This window comes from Mesitornis unicolor, unplaced genomic scaffold (assembly GCF_000695765.1).
Source record: "Mesitornis unicolor isolate BGI_N332 unplaced genomic scaffold, ASM69576v1 scaffold2318, whole genome shotgun sequence".
Lineage (NCBI taxonomy): Eukaryota > Metazoa > Chordata > Aves > Mesitornithiformes > Mesitornithidae > Mesitornis > Mesitornis unicolor.
The window spans coordinates 183081-202307 of record NW_010204072.1 but is presented as its reverse complement, the minus strand read 5'-3'; the positions used below and the strand labels follow the sequence as shown (position 1 = coordinate 202307).

General features: G+C 39.9%; 1 protein-coding gene across 1 annotated transcript in view; it reads right to left on the bottom strand.

The window, feature by feature from the left end:
- ANK3 (ankyrin 3, node of Ranvier (ankyrin G)) overlaps window positions 1-19227 on the bottom strand; it is a gene marked incomplete at its 5' end in the record, with an annotated part of 150173 nt that overhangs the window by 19845 nt on the left and 111101 nt on the right. The window contains 6 exons of the mRNA XM_010190949.1: window positions 1201-1873; window positions 4235-4378; window positions 5414-5545; window positions 6550-6624; window positions 8539-14952; window positions 18812-18893. Coding sequence (XP_010189251.1) covers window positions 1201-1873; window positions 4235-4378; window positions 5414-5545; window positions 6550-6624; window positions 8539-14952; window positions 18812-18893 — 7520 coding nt within the window. The remainder of the gene's footprint in view (window positions 1-1200; window positions 1874-4234; window positions 4379-5413; window positions 5546-6549; window positions 6625-8538; window positions 14953-18811; window positions 18894-19227) is intronic.

The following is a 19227-nucleotide window of genomic DNA, read 5'->3' as shown; positions in this document are numbered from 1 at the left end:
TTAACACAATATAAAATGCAGAATAACAATGTTTGCTTAACAGATCAGAAATCACAACAGTAGCAGAACAAGTGATTTACAGTCCTGAAAGACGATCAGTTTGCTGAAATCAATGGCTGAATTCCCACTGGATTCAGTAAGAGAGTACCTAATGCTACCTGGAGCCTGAGCCAAAGCTACCAAGGATGTAAACCGCTGACAGACAAATGATCGTTGCAGATAATCACTCTCTGCTGATTTACAGCTCATGCAGACCTGGCTCCTTCAAGTAGTAATCATGGGAGCCACATTCAAAACGTAGGGAGGCAGGAGCTCTTCACCCAGAGGCTACCAGTAAGGCTGAACATGCCAACACACATTGTGAATGTTGAACGCTTAAGCAGGTCCAAGAGGAGGCTGGAAAAGCTCATGCAAGAGAAATGCATTGACAAGAAATAAGGAGAAAGCATCCATCTCAGCAGGTCATTATGCTGAAAGCAAGTGGAGCCTGGGAAAGTACTGGGGGAGAAGAGCCTGTATGTCCACTCTCCTCCTTCCCTGAGCATGCTCTGCAGTCACTGCTGGGAGGCAACATATGAGACTAGAGAGATTTGGTGTCACCATTCGTACCTTCTTCTGCCTTGTAACTGAACTCTTTAAAAGTCTAGTCAATCAGCAGGACTTAACCCCCTTGAAATAAGTGTTATAAAAACAGTGACAATTTAAAAATTGGCTTATGGAAAAAGTAACGACTACCTGAGGGAAGGCAAAGATATGTAATGAAAAGGATGACTGCTGAAAAGGTACGCAGGAGATAAGACTAACGTAGTATCCTGGTTTCAAATAATGTATGTTTTATAGCTCTCAATTCCAGTTACATCTATACATCACTTAGATTAATTAAAAATTGAAATACATAAAGAACACAAAAAGTAATATTATCCACTAAACTTAATATAAACAAATTCTGAAATACCTGTATTAAGAATGAAACCTTATAAACACATATTTTTTAAAGACAAATATGTCTCAGGCTGAATCGAGTCAACCATTATCTTTTTCTTTTAAATACATATATATATATATATATATATATGAGTGCATATATACATATTCTCATAGAAAAGTAGAACAGCAGCCTCAGCACTGCTGCTGGACATAAAAGCAGCATGGGAAGGCTTGCTTACACACACACACACACACACACACTGAGATGCTCACCTATCATCCAAGCGATCTAGCAGGCTACCACCTATTCTGCGTCCCGACGTCAGTGGCTCGGTGACACTTGACGACTCAGTCTGCCAACCTGTAATTGAAGACATTTCGCGTTCTGCTTGTTGAACACTTTTAAGAATTGACCATACTCTTTCTTCCGTCATCTCCTCAGACTCAGCTCCTTCTTCCAGATGAATGTCCTCAAACAGAGATTTAAGCTTTTCTTCTGTCATCTCCTCATCAGTACCAGACTTTTCTCTCTCAGGCTGTTCAGTTCTTACTCCTCTTTTACTAGTCTCTTCACTTTGCCTTTGTTTAGCATCTTTTGATATCCCGCCATAACTACCAAGATACCGTGGAAAATCCTTAAGGTCCACTTCCTCCAACTGGCTCTCGCCTATGGAATTATCTTTAGCTGTTCCTTCTCTAGGCACTGAGAAATCGAGTTTGCTGTCGTCCAGTGAAGTGTCTTCTTCAGTCACCACTGGTGGTGCTGCTGCCGTACCATCTACGTGTCCCTGGGAGGTCACTAACACGTCACTCAGTCTACTGGGAGTTCTAAGGGGTGACTCTAGGCTAGAGGTGTCGCTAAAGAAATCGTCCTGATGGAAAGGGGTGGGCGGCACGAAGCGCAACCCAGTGGGAGTTTCCAGTTCCACTTGAATGGTGGGATAACCTAAGGAAGACAGCACATTTGGACTGACTGGGATGAAGCATGGAGCAACAAATAAGCAAATGTCAAATGATTCATGAGTTACATAAAGTATGAAACCTAAGAGGAGGTGCAGGTGTATAAGAACAAATGCAGTTCTGATAGATTTCTTTACTTTGCCCTAAAGAGATAGAACAAAAAACGAGTACTGCCAGTGAATAATACAGTGAAGCTGGTACTTTTGACTATTTTGTAAATAGTCTGTAAAGACATCAGCCATTGTTTTTGCAGCCGTTTCAACATTTTCAAGCTATAGCAGATTGTCTTATGAGCATGCAATAAATCAAATGTGGACAAGGGTGGTTGTGCCTTTATATCCAATACAATCTGTTGCAGCCATATTGTGCAAATCTTTTCTTTCCCAGTTTCATTTTTTCAGATTTGGAAGTTTAATAAATAGATTTCAAGACAGAAGCAGATCATACCGTCAGCTAACATAACAGCCACGTTTTTGTCAGTAGGCATTAGGTCTAAAACAGGTCCACATTTTTAATATACTTTCATATACAACTATGCAATACTAGCAGTACAGTGCTACTAATATATAACCCTAATTTAACCACAGAGTCACAATAATGGAATAGTTAAAGAATGAGGAACAGAAATGGATCCTAATGAGGATACTAAAGAACAGTAGATCTAAATACAAAGCAGGATTAAAAACCAAAAAAGGAAGTTCACAAAGGGATAAGAGAACACAAACATAACAAGAGAGAGCTATATGAATATTTCAGGTACAGTAAAGTTATACAGGTGAGAGGACTGTGGTGAGTAAGGAGATCTTGGTGATCTTGGAGAGTGAGGCGATCTTGGAGACATGGGTACAATCAGATACACTGATCAAATAAAGAGAGAAAAGAAAAGAAAAAATGATGAAAACATGAAAAACCATACAAAAACTGAATCTAAACATAAAAATGACAACAAAATCTGAAGCTTGCTTTCCAGCAAATAATAGGTTGGGTCACCTATGAAAGGAAAAAACGCATGCCGTGAGGTTGACTTGACACTGTGCTGCCTGCAAAGGGAGCTGTGTTAATGAGGTTTGGGTTTTTTTGTTTGGTCTTTTTTTATTTCTTTCCTGAATCAGCTGAGAGAAAGGCAAAGGCGGTCTGGTCTTGGTGAGGAAAGGAAGCTTGAGGAAGGCTCAGAGAGGAGGAGAGACAGAAAGCAACTGCAGAGAAGCGTATTTTTTTTTTCATAAAAAACACTGATGCTGCAATAAAAAGGCGCAAGCAACATTTCAAGAGCAACTTTCTTAAAATGTCAACAGAAAATTATTTCTGTAATGCAATGATTCAATGACTAGCAATGCTGCTCAATAATGGAGGTACACTGAGCTTATATGCTCTAAAGAAAAAAAATCCTACTGAAATACAGAGAAAGCCCAATACATACCCGAACAAATTCCAAAAGGAAAGGAAATGTTACTTATGACAGAAAAATCTTATTTAAGGAGCTATTTATAATACACATGACAAAAACCAAAGTAAAGAACGTAGCAACCCAGTGCCTGTTAACTAACATTTAAAAGAAGAAAAACCAACATTGAGCATCTTCAGCATACTGATAAATAATAAGTGTATCTATGGCAATTCTGTTTTACAAGTAGAACTTCATTTATCCTTTAAATCTGGCTCAAAATCAACCCATGCAATTCTGTTCTCAGTTGGTACAGCTTCCATGTGAAACTTATTACACAATTTTACCTATTAGTAGGCCGGAAAAGATATTCTCTTATGCACTAATAAAACATTGTCTTACTTTTCTGCTTCCATTGTAGAAATGGTCCAAGTGAAAATCATAAAGTAATTGATGCTCACTTGTCTCAAAGAGGCTTGGTAGTAAACTGCACATTAATTTACTCTATGCAATTACTAAGCACTTTTTTTTTTCCCTAGTTGTTCTTTCTTTTTTTCTTTGAAGAATTCTTACTGTTACTTCACTATACTTAGCCAAATAATATAGATTTTTGCAGGTAACATAGAAAGCATGCAATACCAAGCATTAAAAATATACATGGGCAAGCCACAAAGCACAACTATTGCAGGAGAAAAACGTTCAGGCCCTGTCAACTGACACTGAGCCTGGTGGGAACAAGCTTACTCAGGCATATGTCTGTGGGATCCTGGGCTTATTCTTTGAGATATTAATGTGCAACCTACGTATCATATCATGAGTATGCTTTAGGAGAGGAAAAAGCCTTGACATTAAAAACAATTATTTCTATAGAATTTACTGTCTTATTTTAAAGTCTAGTTTATACAACATTGTTATGCTATTGGACACGTCACTGAACTAATTACGACCACGGAACTCAATTACCATCAATGGGATCATGAAAACCGTTATTTTCATCTGCAAAACTTCTGGTGCCTGAAATATTTCCATAATCAAATATTGGTCCTTCCAACAGGGTCACGATATCTATTCGATTAATTTTTGTCAATACAGAAGTTAAGGCATCAGCTGAAAAACAAGTAAGACATGTCAGAAAAAAGTTCAGCATTGCAGAACTGTGTAATCATCTTTCTCAGTTACATTCACATTACATTAATTATAAATTGCTGGCATATGTTTCTGTTCCAATGCCTTTGGTTCTAGCAAGCCCCACCATTTGTCTAAGTAGTCATTCTGCTGCTTACTTATTCAAGATATACATCAATTAAAAGTTCCCTCTCCCCGCCCCAAAGTACAGTTATATTACAGCACAAAATGGACAACGAATACGGTCAGAGAGCACTTAAATAATGTATTTACTTACTACTGAAACAAAATATCCTTTTATTGGAGCATAAAAGGAGTGTAAAAATCATTTTACCATTCTGTTTTGAGTAACAACAGAATAGGTAGTGATGTAGGTAACAGTGCAGGTAAGGCTATTCACGTGGTACATCATGAAATTTCATTTACAGTAATCTTGTTGCAAGAACACAGTAATACTGGAAATTACTTTTATGGTGGAAGAGATCAAATTAGACTCAAATACTATGTAGGAGTCTGAGGATTAGAGAATGGTAATGAACACCATTAACCTAATGCAAAAATCAAAACCTCTCTTTCAATTTGAGTGGTTCAAATGAAATGCACAGATAAACCCAGCAGAATCAGTGTTTCCACCATCCCTCACAGAAGGAGGTTTAGTCTTTTCCTATGACCTGCAATACAGTGAGACTACTCAACTTTTGCAGGCAGCCTGTTCCCGTGTTTCACGTTTCTTGCTATTGAAAAGTTTTCCTTAATATTTTCTTTGCTGGAATTTAAGTTCCAATTGTCCCACCAATTACGGATATGGAGAACAGACTATTTCCTCCTGCATATATCCTGAATAAATATGACACGTTTCTGACTTCTGGTAAAAATATAACTGAAACTCTTTTTTTTTTCCATCAGTGGTTTGCAAAAGACATTGATAATGTTTTCTTCAATTTAATCTATTTAGAGCGGGCAACAGATGAAATGGGCTATAATTTATAAACAACAAAAGTGACTACTTGAACTTACTTGTAGCATTTTTCCCATCTCTGGTAACCCATTTTTTTAATAACATGAAGCTTTGAGCAATAAGAGAATTTGGGTTTTCTACTCGGATTTGATTTATTTCATCCACAGAAAAATTCAGTTCTCTTGCCAGTTCTATAAAGACACAAAAAAAAAGCAAGCAAGAAAAGAAAACAACAACAAAAACACCAAACAAAACACAAATCCCTCAATTATTGTGTCAGGCTTAAAAATATTATCTTTCTTATATCACACAGATGTCAACAAAACTAGCTGACACAAATGGGTAACTGTACAGATAATGATGAACATGACATTATCAGACATAATTTTGGATTTCAATCATATCTCTGTGAGCTATTACCATATTTATACCCAGTAAGCCACTTAAACATGATGAAGAAAAGCTCCATGGAGACTACCTCACCACCGCTGATTTATAAAATCTGTTTTTTCTAGTGACTGTTACTCGTTTGTGAGTTCGCTGTGTAGCTCAGCACTGGCGCCGTCATCTCCTGTGCCCAGGGAAGAGCTGGCTGCTGCAGCCGCAAGCCTGTGAAGGGCCAGCTCTACCCATCGATGTATGGAGGTACGGTGAGCTCGGGACCCGACACACAACACTGACTTGCTGGGGTGACTGCTGTCCAGAGACAGAGGCAGCCCTGAGCCTGAGCAGATAGATCCGCTCAACTCCTTACAGAGTTACAGAGCACTGGACCAGGCTGCCTAGAGAGGTTGTGGAGTCTCCTTCTCTGGACACATTCAAGGCCAACCTGGACGTGTTCCTGTGTGACCTAGTTTAGGTGATCCTGCTCTGGCAGGGGTTGGACTGGATGATCTTTCGAGGTCCCTTCCAACTCCTGAGATTCTGTGATTCTGTGATTCCTTGGCTGGACATCTTGAGAGAAGAGCCGTTTTAGCTATCTTCCCTGTGAGCTTCTATTTGATTTATTGCAAGACCATGGGATAATTCTTCACAGCTATCTCCTACTAGGTGTCTTTGCCCAGCATATTTTGGGAGGCTGGAATCACTGTGAATTCGGGAGAGCCTGATGCAGCCTTGCTGTAGCTTTCGGTAAAAGACTATTTGAAAATGCAATAGTAAAGACTAACTTCAATATTAAAGCAGAAAAGCTTACCTGTCCAGCTAAGTCCTAGGTGATCAGCTACAATTGCCATCCTTATATCTGTCCGTTCGCATGGACTCTGTGGACCTGTGATTTACAATTCTCGATTAAAAAGGTTTTGCACAGAAAACCACAATACCGGACAATAGTTTATTATAAATAATAGACTTAATTTTACTAAGTTGCCGGTGCTTATATTGTTTACTACAATGGTCGTGTGTCCTAATAACCTACAAAGCAAATTTTTTTCACAGCTTTTCACCTGTGTAAAGCCAAATGTCAAACTACATGATGTCATGTAATGAAACCAAACATGCTGACAATCTAGCCGTTAGACTGTACACAAGTTGTTCGATTACTGGTGGAAACCACCAAGACCAGATTAACATCTATTTTCTCTACTTTGACAGAATAAATTTGCTGTCACAAAAGAAATCTTTCAATTTCTGAGCTACATCAATTTTTGAGTTACATGAATGTCTTTGGCATGCTTCACTAGCTTTCTACAGTACAAGATTTGCTTAAAGGAAGAAAGAAGTGTGTAAGACAGCACATACAGATGACAATGACAGAATGAAAACTACAGGTAAGTCACTCCACAGGCAATCACAACAGTTCATGCACTAGGATCAACAAGTTGAAAGTTTTACAAACTAGGCTTGATCTCCACGAGGTGAGCCATGAGAGCTCCAGAAACCTGACTGCCTTCATTCTCACCAGTCCTCTTACTCCTCCTCCTCTCACTGTCGGCCTTTTCAATCTTTGATTTTATAGATGCTGCCTCTGTTCTCATGTCTCTAGCAGACTTCGATGTAATGGAAGGCTGGTAAACTTGAGTAGCTTCTGATAAGGATGTGTTCCTTGATGTACTGTCTTCTTCATCATCAGAGACCTCTGACTGCATCTTTTTCTCTTCATCAGACAGACGATCCACAAGCTTTAATGTCTCACCACTAATTCCCTTAAAATATTCAATAGAATGTTTACATACCTCCCTAAGCTGATTTTTCTTTACTTTAACTGTTGACATGGTGACGGAGGTAGATCTTACCTTTACTGGCAATTTAGAAGGAAGCTGTTTTGGCTTTTCTTTCTCTGTCTGCTCTTGTTTTGGCAGGGCTGGAGTTCTTCTAGCTAGATTAGTCCTATGTGTACTTTTTACAGGAATCCTAGACCTTGCTTCTAGACAGGGAGAAGAATTATTTTGTTTTGCTTTGTCAGGCTTGCTAGCCCCTCTCACTTTACTCCCTGTATTGCTTTGGAGGTCATTTTGTGACAAGACTTCTTTTACTGAGCTGGCCTTTACAGGAAGCTTTGACTTTCCTCTAGCCCCTACCAACTCTGTTGACTTTTGCTGCTCTCCGTGTGGTTTTTGCTTATCTCTTACTCTGTGTCCTTGTGTTGTCCCTGTACCTTTTCCTGAAGTGCTTTTCGCTTGATTAGCTTTCTGGAGGGAACATTTTGGTTCCAAATGTTCTTTTAGCACTACATTACAGGTAATATCATCTGTAGGGACAGCAGATGAATCCAAATTGTTGTTGTTATTAAAATTATCTTTGGGAAAATCAGTGTTTTCTGTTTGCCTACAGCTTGTCTGGCTAGAAGCTGAGCTTGCAATCACTGCTACAGTTTCATTTTCTAATCCCTGACCACTTGGCATCACAGCTTCTATCTTATCTGTCACTTCGCCAGGGCCATCTTTCTTCAGAGTCATGGTGGAAGCAGAAATTCCCATTTTAATTGGTGTGCGCAATTTGGGATCAACTTTAGAAGCGTTTACCGCTGCCGATGATTTTTCCATTGAGTTACTACCAAGTGTTTGTTCCATGCAATCTCCACTGGCCTGGATGATGGGCTTATGTTCAACTGCTGTTGTTTCTACTGGTATCTCTAGGGTTGTTTCTACAGTGTTGTCCCCTGCCTGTGGCTGTGTGATGGCAGTGACTGTACTTTTATCCCCTTCCCCCTTGTCCCCTGACTTCCCTTCAGAAGTATGCTCACCAATCTGAAAAAATTGGAGTCTTTCTTCAACAAAATCCCTCTTGCTCATGTCAATTGCACCACTGCGAGTCATCTCAAACATCTTCCCTTCATGAAATGGGAAGGGGTTGGGCTCGCTAGTTGGCGTACTCTCATCTGTTGGAGTTCTGGCTGGAGTTGTATCGGGTGTTGTTGCTTGAGATCTGTCTTCCACTGCCAGACCAAATGGTTTAGCCTCATCATCCCTTGATTTAGTCTCAAACACTTCATCATCACCTCGGTTACTGGACCACGGATCAAAATCTAGACTCTTGGTGGCCACTGTTTTGAAAGGTGTTGCAAATTCTTCATCTACTTTGTAACTGAAATACGAATCAGGAAATACAGTCCTGTCAGGGTGTCTGCCTTCCAAACTGAAAAACTGCGCCCCTGACTTCTGTTCACTCTTATCTCCAGCTTTTTCAGAAGATGGACCCTTCGAAGGTACCTTGTCTTCTTCAGGGCCTACCTTGCCTTCCTCCTCAATGACTTCAAGCTTACTCTGGCTAAAGCAGCGATCAGTCTGCTTTAGAATGCCTTCTGTAGTCCATACGTCCTTTTTGGTTTCAACTGCCGGACCTGCAAGTTTAGAATCACTCTCAGTTAAACCATCATCTTCATCTTGCAAATCATAACCATCAAGAGAGTCAATCTCTGTTGCATCGGTATCATGGGAGAATTCTGCAGTGGTTGCTATGGAACACTCTGTGACAGACTGGTCATTGTTATTCCCATTTTGCACTACATCATTTTGGGGTGAATCAAGCCCAACGTCAAACTCATTAGGTTTCCCAGAATTGGGATGTCCTAACTCTTTCTGTTTCTCAATCTTTTCAGGGGCTCTGGGTTTTGTGGTTTCTTTCTGGTCATCTTCCAGTTCTTTCAGTTTGAAGGTATACTTTTTAAGTGGAACAGGTTGATAGAGAGATTCATCATCACTGGAGTCACTGACATCTGCTCCCGGTGGCACAGGAGATGGTGGCTGTACTCTTATGACAGGTTCAGCCAGTTGGCATTTGTCATGTTCATCTTGCAAGTTCACTTCTGTCATCTCCACTTCAGACTCAGTGGAATAATGAGGCTTCTTTTCTGACTCGCCTTGATCTGCATCCAGTGGCGGAGGAGGAGGGAATTCAATGTAGGCGACTCTGTTACCTTTGGGTCTTCTGTTAGAGTCCTTATTTATATGATTAGGTAAAGCTTTGTCAATCTGTGGTTCCTCAACTTCTGCCTGTTTTATAGATGTTGACTTAGCCTCTGCTTCCTCCTCTGATTCCTCAGATACCTCAGGTATAGGACTGGGTTTGCCTGGGATATAAGCTATTAGTGAGTCGGGTGTTTTAGACGTAAACTCATAACTCACTTCCTCTGAACTCGGTGTTTCTGGTGTTAAAGGACTTTTTCCAGAGCTATCTATAAAGGACACTTGTTCTAGTGTGTCATCTTCTGGACTGCCTTGTGGAGAAGGAGGTTGTTTCTGCTGTCTAGCTGTGTAAAATGTCCCCCTTGTCTCTTGTACTGTCTTACTCTCCTGACTGACAATTTTTTTAACATTTCCTTGTTGCACCTCTTTCTCATATTGCTTTCCTACTTGAACAAAACTGACATAAACAGGTAAGGTCTTAATTTCTTTTACTCCCTCAGTGCTTACTAATGGTGCAACTTTATCGAAGTAATCACTGGCACCAGGGTCAACTAACTCACTCGAAGGAAATTCCTTTCCTGGACTACATTCTAAAGAGTCTGGTGATTTGCTAGGGGATATCTCTGTTTCCTCAACGGGAGGACTTAGACCTATTGAGCTCTGCTGCTTCACAACTTTTCTGATTTCTGAATGCTTTATTTTCTCATCTTCCACAGAATCAATCTGCCTCTCAACATTCTCCTTAATCACAGCTGATTGGGATACTTTAGCTGAAAGTTCATAGACACCATCAAGTGTAGTTCTCTTCTCCTCAACAATTCTGACTGGAATATGGGACACAGCAATTTCTTCTTTCCTTTTGGATATTTTATCAGCCACTTCACCATTACGTTCCCCCTCCCTGACAACAAATTCTCTGTATAAAACCCTTTTTGAGGGAGATTTTACAGTCAATTCCTTCACTTCTTCTGAATGAATTCCATTTGCTGCCAGTTTGTGCTCTGTCACAGTGATAAATTCACTTCTCTTGTCAGTTTTAGCTTCGGCATGATCAACATGGTTTTCTTTTACTGTATCCGGAACCAGCACATGTGAAAGTTTTTCTTTTTGTGTTTTATGATTAGAAGTTCCAGGACTTTCCCACGTCCTATAGATTTTTTTGTCCCAGTGTCCCTTCATTGTCAAGTCTGAGCCATATGCCAGGTCTTTCGCCTGTGGTTCCGAAATGCATTCTGGCACACCTTTACTCATGTCAGTTCTTGGTTTTTGTGTGTCTGAAGCACGAAAGTCTTCAATAGCTTTCCCTTTACCTGGAACAAAATCTTCCTGTATTTTCACCTCTTTCTGTAAAGCTGTGCTCCCATCGATGAGCTCTACTTGCTTTGCGTGTTTCTCTCTGGAATAAAACTGATACACTGGTAACTTACTTTCTTGCAATCGCTTTACTGGAATTTTGGACTGACCATCCAGCTTTTTTTCTTCCTGGGTTATGTCTTTACTCCTTGGGCTTATACTTTGTTCAAATTTAAGCCTAATGGAACTGAGTTTTGATTGCTTCAGCTGAAATCCAGTCTGTGAAACCTCAGGTACTCCAGTCTGCTGAGCACTTCCTTTGTGTTCCATAGTTTGTTTAGAATCCTCTGCAGGTTGCACAAATATCCTTTTTTCAGGACTGCTGGGCAAACTGGACGCTTTTCGTTCATCCATCTTGGGAAAGCATTTCCCGTCATGTACATACTGCTTCACCTTACTTCTTTCGTCACCGGACGGCAATTCAGAGAGCAGAACTTTCTCAGGGCTGCTGCTGGCAGAGCTCTGGCTAGAATGTACTTCTTTGCCATTTTTTTTATGCTGCTTTTTCTCCGGAGACTGTAGCTCATCATTCAACTTCTCAGTTTTATCCCGAAAAAACTGTGATACTTCAGTCAGTTTTTCTTCTGCCTCTTTAACAGTCCTGTCCACCCTGTCTTCATATATCAACTTTTCTCTACCTCTGTCTAATCTGTCCTCAGTAAAGCGCATCCACATCGCATGTTTTGGACTACTAACATCTCCAGTGTAGTGTAACACTGTCACTTTATCATAATGATCATCTTTAGACATTTTACCTACACCATTTTCAGATACATCTTTATAGATTTTGGAGAGAATCTCTTTTTTGGGGGCAGTAGCTATTTTTTCTCTGCCTCGTTTATCAGACCCCTGTAACTCTGCACTAAGGGGTAGAGCATGGTCAGTAACTGACTCCTCAGTATCAGAATGAGACACATCTAGCTTTTCTGAAAGAAGCATTTTCTCAGCAAACCTGTAAGACTCCCCTCTTAGTTCTGACAACTCATCATCATGGTATTCTATTGAGTGCTGACTCAAAAGCTTCAGTGTTTTGTAAGAGTCATCTGACATGAGTTGAGCAGAACTAGGGCGACTGTCTTCTTCCTGGGACACGGGAGTGTTAACTCTAGAGGATTCCAGATAAGAAGGAAGTGACTCTTCAGCCGTGAGCTCTTCTTCTTCTTGCTGACCTTGTTCGTCTGAACAAGGAAAAGCATCATGTTTTTCCAACTCTTTTAAGTTAATATCTCCCCGAGGTAAGTCTTTCTGATATACATACATTTCTTTTTCTGGATGCTTTTTTGTTTCTCTAATAATGACTTCAGTAGGTTCAGCCTGATTACCTTTTTCAATATGGACCTCTATTATTCGCTCCAGTTTGGGTTTCATTTTGCTGTCCTTCTCTGCATGTTGTGGTGAAGTTTCAGCAGACTTGCTAACATCGGATGTTACTGATGATTTATGTTCAAACAGACCTGCCAGTTCTTTGGAAGGGTCACGTCCAGACTGAAAGGCTTTCATTATGTCATGAACAGACATTGTTTCCTCAATTCTTTCAGACGTGCTTTCAGTGCATGGAGGTTTATGATAAACCATCCTAGTTGTTGTAGTGATATGAGTTTCTTCTTTTACTCGGACACCTTTACTAAGGACACACTTGTGGTCATCTTCTTCGCTGCTGCTGGCTTTCATTTGAAAAGCTTTAACTTTCTCTTTAATAGATCCAACAGGCTTTTGCTCCAGCTCCATAAATGTAGGGCCAGGTTTTGAGGCTGGGAGCTCCTCTGATTTCTGCTCTGGAATTTCTTCGGACGATGGCTCATAGCTGCGGATAACATGAACTACTTCAGTTCTTGTTTCTGTAATGACCGGAGGGATGGGCACATCATGGAAAAGTGGTTTTGGCCCTGTGCTTTCAGCGCTTTGTGGAGCAGAAGGTGTCTTTTCACTCCTCGTTTCAAAGCCGCTGTCAGATAAGGGACTTTTGTCTTGATCATGTTGAGAAAAGTCATCTGGAGACTCTAAAATAGTATCTGTTCCAAAAAAGGAATCTGCAATTTTACATAACTCCTTCTCTGATGTTGAAGGCCTCATGGAGGCTGGAGGCATTTTAAGTTTATGTTCCTGCAAAGCAATAGCTGGTTTTAAAATGCGTTTTTGTCTCTCTTCACCTTCTTTTTTCCCTTCTTCAAACTTGTATTTTATGTTTGTTAATGAACTGCTACTGATATCATTTGCTAAGTAATCAATAACTTTGGACAAGTTATAATCCTTTTCCGACACGGTTTTAGTTTTAATTTGGACCTTCTCTGGAACAGATAGAGGAGGGCTTGTCAAAGCTTGCTGTCTCGCTTCATCAATCTCCTCTGTACTGAACTCTACCCAGTCATCCTCGGACAGGTGTCCTTGATCACTTTTGGATACTTTAGCCGACCCTTTACTCTCTAAACATACATCTTTTTTCAGAATCTCACTAACTTTTACTAAGTCCTCTTTTACTTTCTCAACAATTTTAAAGGGCTCTTCATCATCAATTCTACCCTCTTTCGGTATGTCAGGTTGGTACGGTTTGTCCTCTGCGACATCTGTCTGCAATATTGCAGTCATTCTCATTAGATCCTCTTTCATTTCAGCAACATCTTTTAATATCTCCTGACTGGAGGATAAAGAAGATGGTGTGGACAATTTGAGAGCAGAGGGTGCTAAAAACAAGGATGATTTTATTGGAGAGGAAGTTCGATTAAAGGGAGGCTGGGTGCGTGTCTCTGTAGTCAATGTTTTAATAGGTGACAGTAACGCAGCAGCTGATTTTGTAAGTGAAGACGACTCTGGGAGCTTCTTTAATGCTGGTTCAGACAAAACATTGACTACAGAATATACCGGCACTGTTATTGTTGATGAAGTTACTGATGAGGTAGTTGCAGATATTGACCCAAGGGCTGTGTACAAAGCACCTGCAGGAGGAGTTCTTATTGACTGGAAAGCTGATGGTGCTGAAGACACAAATGACCTGAGCGGAGAAAATGACATTGTTGTAGCTGTTGAAAACACTCTCTCAGCCGTGTCAGCAACTGCGTTAGCAGCACAACTTGCAGAGTGTGCAGCTGCAGCCATCTTGTCTTGAAAAACAGCTGCAGCTTTGGATCCATTTATTAGGTTGGCAGAAGATGGGTATTTCAGAGGTGACACAGATCCATTAAGTAATGGTACATCTGTGTGCCCAGCTACATGTTTTGCTGGCGAAGATAGTGACGAGGCCATCATGACTTTAGAAGATGAAACAGCATCAACTGCTGACTTAGCAGGTGACACCACTGACTTTAGAGGGGACGATAAAAGTGAAGATGCTGATGTGATGACCGATTTAAGTGGCAAACTTGAAGAGTACATGTTAATGTTGGATTTGGGGGATGCCGGAGGCGTCATGGTTATGGACGATCTCTCCAAGAGAGACCCTGCTGTAGTCACTGGAGATGTCCGAGAGGGAAATGTGGTAGTGGATGCCAGCCCTTTTAGACTAGCAGCTTCCGTGACTGCGGGAGCTCTGACGAAAGAGCCTGAAGTAACCTGCATATTGTATGGAGGCTGTGATACCACAGTTTTTATTGGTGAAGAGATTGTCCGAAATGATCTAATCGGAGATGCTACATCACTAACAGATTTAACTGAAGATGTGGTAGAAGCTCCTAATGTGGATTTGATTGGAGAAGTAGAAGAAACAGACCATATTGATTTTAATGGGGAAGCTGTAGGAGTGTTAGAGGAAGAGCTTGATAAGGAAGTGAAGCCTGATTTGGTTTGCCCAGGCACTGTAATTGGAGCTGTTGTCCATGACTGATATGGCCGTGTTGAAAAGAATGGCTTGTGTGAATAAGTAGCAGGTAGGGATCTTGTTGCTCCTGCACTCCGTTCAACTGTTTCTTAAATTGTTAAATTAAAATCAAACATAAAATCAACAGAAATGATTGAAAAACAGAGAGACCAGAGAAGAAAATTGGTCAGTAAACGTTGTAATATTACAAAAAGCAAGTACAATTGTTTGCATGACTTTGGATGAAGGAGGCAAAATAAGATTTTAAAAAGGAAAGAAAAAAATAGGAATGAGCCATCTGCTGATGACTGGTCCAAACCAAAAAGCAACATGAAATGAAAGACAGAAAGCACATAGCAACCAAATCTGCAAACAATGAAGAACAGAAAACACAAAGAAGGAATCCATAAGGTAAAAATAAAACCACATCAAAATTTCTTCTCTTACTTCCTATTGACTTTCTGATGTGCTACTTCTGAAATATATGTATCAGTTCTATTTTGCCTGTTTAGGTTATGTCTCTGCTTTGTGCAACTATTAGAATTATCCTTTTAATAATTTCTGTTGTTGTTGTTCTATTCAGATATTGAACCTATACAAAATATAAACTGTGTAAAATGACATTATATAGCTAAAGTCTTTGTTTTAAACCACTCAGAACTATTTCATGCAGAACCCAAAATTCCTTTAAGTGACAGGCAATTGATGTGCAAACTGTGAAGCAACTGGAATAAATTCAAATCTGTATCTCCCATGCACAATTCGGATATGCTTCACACTCACAAAGCCAATAAGAGCAAGAGCTTTTCTGAGTCAGTACTTAAAAAAAATAATAAAAATAAATTAAAAATAAGGAACTTTTGCATTTGTTTCTCATGCGATATTCCTTTTGTTTGGTAAAAAACTAAAGTAAAACTTTACATGAAATGATTTTAAGAAGCATATGTCATACATGAAATATGGAAAGTATGGTATATGATAAACGTGAGCAAGCAAAGCAACTGAATCTGTTTTTATCCATGCACAGTATATCATATGTCAAAACGAGCACACAGATTAATACATTTGTATGCTGTATTAAGCACAAATATGTAAACCTTACAAAGTCATTTCACAAGAGGCCATTAAAAGAAGAGTACACTTTTTCTACAAGATGTAGTGTCTTGGTACCTTTTGAGGAGATTTCTTGTATCAGCTCAAAGACAGACCTGTTCAACTTTACATTTCTCAAAAGGTAACATTAGAAAAGCAGTCAAAGAACAATATATTATGCAGAAAACTTCCTGGCAAGAACAAACCTGTTAACTGCTATCATCCCCCAGAACACTCAGCTTATTCATAGGCATTTCAAACAAAATCATTATCAACCACATTTTGCATCACAGGAGGTAATCATGTCAGGAGACAGTATTTCTGGGAACCCCATTACAGCATACATATCCTCTGACACAGCAATAACATTCAGAGAGTTGACATTGAATGTAACTTAGAGGGCTTTTTTTCTTTAAAGTTGGAGTTTGCAATGGAGCTAAAATATCCAGACAACTTATTTCAACACACGTTTCTCTCAGGTTACGCTAATAATTTGTCAAACCTGCATCATCTGTCATAGAGACAGAGAGTAACTTACAGTGAAAGAAGCTTAACAAGACTGATACTAAACTGTTAAACTTAAAGCACATACACTGTCATTGTATAGTGAATATTCAGTATACCACAGGTCCATATCCTGCAAGGAGACATGTGCTGGTCCTATAAAAGCCAATCAAAGCCCAGAAGGTGATGTGGATGGCTGGTGATATTGCAGTATAAGAACATTTAGGTTGAAGAGAGCTTGAATACTAGGCCTGACTGGCACAGCCTATGTCAAGAAACATCCATATTTTCCCTTGCAATTTTAAGTTGCAGAACATTTTTAAATGCAAACATACTTTTTTTTTTCCCCAAAGAAGAAAACATAGTGTACTTCATTAAATGAACTAGACTTTATTATGAAGATTAATTAGCAGCAGCTGCTAGCATTCACCAAAAGCTCATACAGTCCCAAGTCCAAGAAACAAACTTCAAAATTATTCTGAAAAGAACTAACAGCAAAACAACTTGTTCAGCAGTTTGTGTTTGGAAATGTCATTAGAGGGACCCCACTGTGCTGTGATGAGCCAGTCTATCACAACTGGCTAGTGAGGCAATCAGAGCAACAGGCTCTTCTCCTAACTGCTCTTTCTCATGTTAAATCACAGACTCAGACATGTTTAAGATGCTTTTTCCGTGCTCCTTATTGCAGTTGAGGAGAACCACCATCACAAAGAAAATTAAATAATGTACCAGTGCGTGCAGCTATGACATAAGTCAAACAGCAGGGAACTGGGCAATTTCACTATTGTGAAATAGCAAAGAAATCCCAACAACCATGCAAGACTTTAGAGTGGGATAGTAGTCTAAAGAGTAGTTTTATACAACAGCCCTTTTTGGCTATTGGACACTCTTGGTTTTAACAGTTCCCATCACTCTGCATCCAAGATTTTATCAGAAAACAGATGTTAGTAACTGCTTTCTGTGCACCAAACTACACTTCCTTGTTTGCAGCTGGTAATTGAAAACACTGAGTGAACCCATACAAGTGCTCAGGTTGATGGCCAAACCACTATCTACAGTCTTTCCTGGCAAACACAACTTTTGCATACCCTTTTTGGGTTGCTCACAGCTGTAAGTAGCAACCATTGCCAAAAGGGACAAAACAGTTAAAGAATGGTCAGGGACCTTCTGCTGTGTTAACATATCTTTTTTGGGTTTTTTGAGCATAGTCAAGTGGATTTGAGTTTTTTCTCCTCCAACTTTTTGCAAATTAGACTTAATGGACCTTTGGTGAATAAAAAAGGACTGATTTTTTTTTCTTTCCTTTTTTTTTTCTTTTTTTCCCCAATGAAGCCTGAAAAATGAATCGTAAGGAACATATGCAGTCATCCAACTCCTTTCAAGCACCTTCCTTTTACCTTCTCTCTCAGTTCCCATCAAGTCTTTGACAATACCTTAAGAGTCCATCAAGATGTCTCAGCAGATCTGATAGCTTCTTCAGATGTTATATGCTTGAAGTCTTCTTCCAGGCCTGAGAAGTGTAATATATTCTGAAGCACATCTGATTCAAAGAAGCCACAGATCTTATAGGATAATTAAACAGCAGCCATCCATTGGAAACTCCCAAGACCCGTTGAAGTCTGTCTACGGATTTTATGGAATTATATCAAAGGGTCTGCTGCAGGGTAGCAACTGAGAAGTCATGAGGGACAAAAAGGGCAAGAGAAAGCCTGGGAATGGGGAATAATAGCAGTCAACCTCAGACAGGAGAGGTGAGGGAAGAAAAGCTAAGCCAAATACATTATTGTATTTAATGGGGAAGGAAAGGAATGCCATGGGTCTGGTCAAGGGGAACATAAATTTAAGAAGCAGCAACATGTGATGCCAGAGAATAAAAAGCATCTGCAGGGAACAGAGGAAAAAGGTGAGGGGAGGAGAAAGAAGAGGGAAAATATAAAATATGAGAGAGTCCATTTTGGCTACGCATCTGAACATTTAAGTGCTTATCTGAATGGTATTCTCCAGCCTTGCTGAACTTTTGCGTTATCACTCCCTTCTACAGCAGCACTCCCTAATCTTTCAAAGGGAAAAAGAACAGACTCTTTTTGAAAGAAACTTGCAATCCTACTCCTCCGTAGCTATACGGTATTTTTTTAAAATGACTATATTTTTACTTAACTAACACATGTCATTTGCCAGTCAGGACTTTTCAAGCTCTCACAACACAAGAGTTCACAGACCATCCAAGAATTTTGTTTTATATAGGTGGTTTTTTTCTTTTTTTCTTTTTTTTTTTTCCAAAGTGACACCAAATACAACGTTTATAGAAAAAATGTCTCTTCTTATGAAAAATCATGTCTATATGGTTTAGTACTTTGGTAAGAGCAACTCACTCATTCCAGGCTCAGTCAGATAGCTGTAGCGCTTACGTAAAGCAAGGGAGACAAAGTTCTGGCGCCGGTCAGCTCGCTCCGTCTGCAACAAAACATAATACTGTTTAGTGCCTTTAGCATCACTGTCCCCCATTTAAACAGAACAATCACCACATCTCAGCATGAGGGGCCGCATTTTGTTGTACACATCCCCACAAGGGACAATGGATGTTTCTGTTCAACTTCAGGAAGGCATGCTGAAGCCAACTTTGGGAAAGCAGGTAGGGAATGGACAGATCAAGCCTCCATTCCTGTCTGCCATGTAATGAGTGTCAGGCACTATGGAGCAGGGAGTGTGGCTATCAGAGGTGGCCGAAACCTGCTGTGAATGCCCACCCTTCTGGAGCAAGCAGGAAAGGGACTGCAACCCTAAGAGA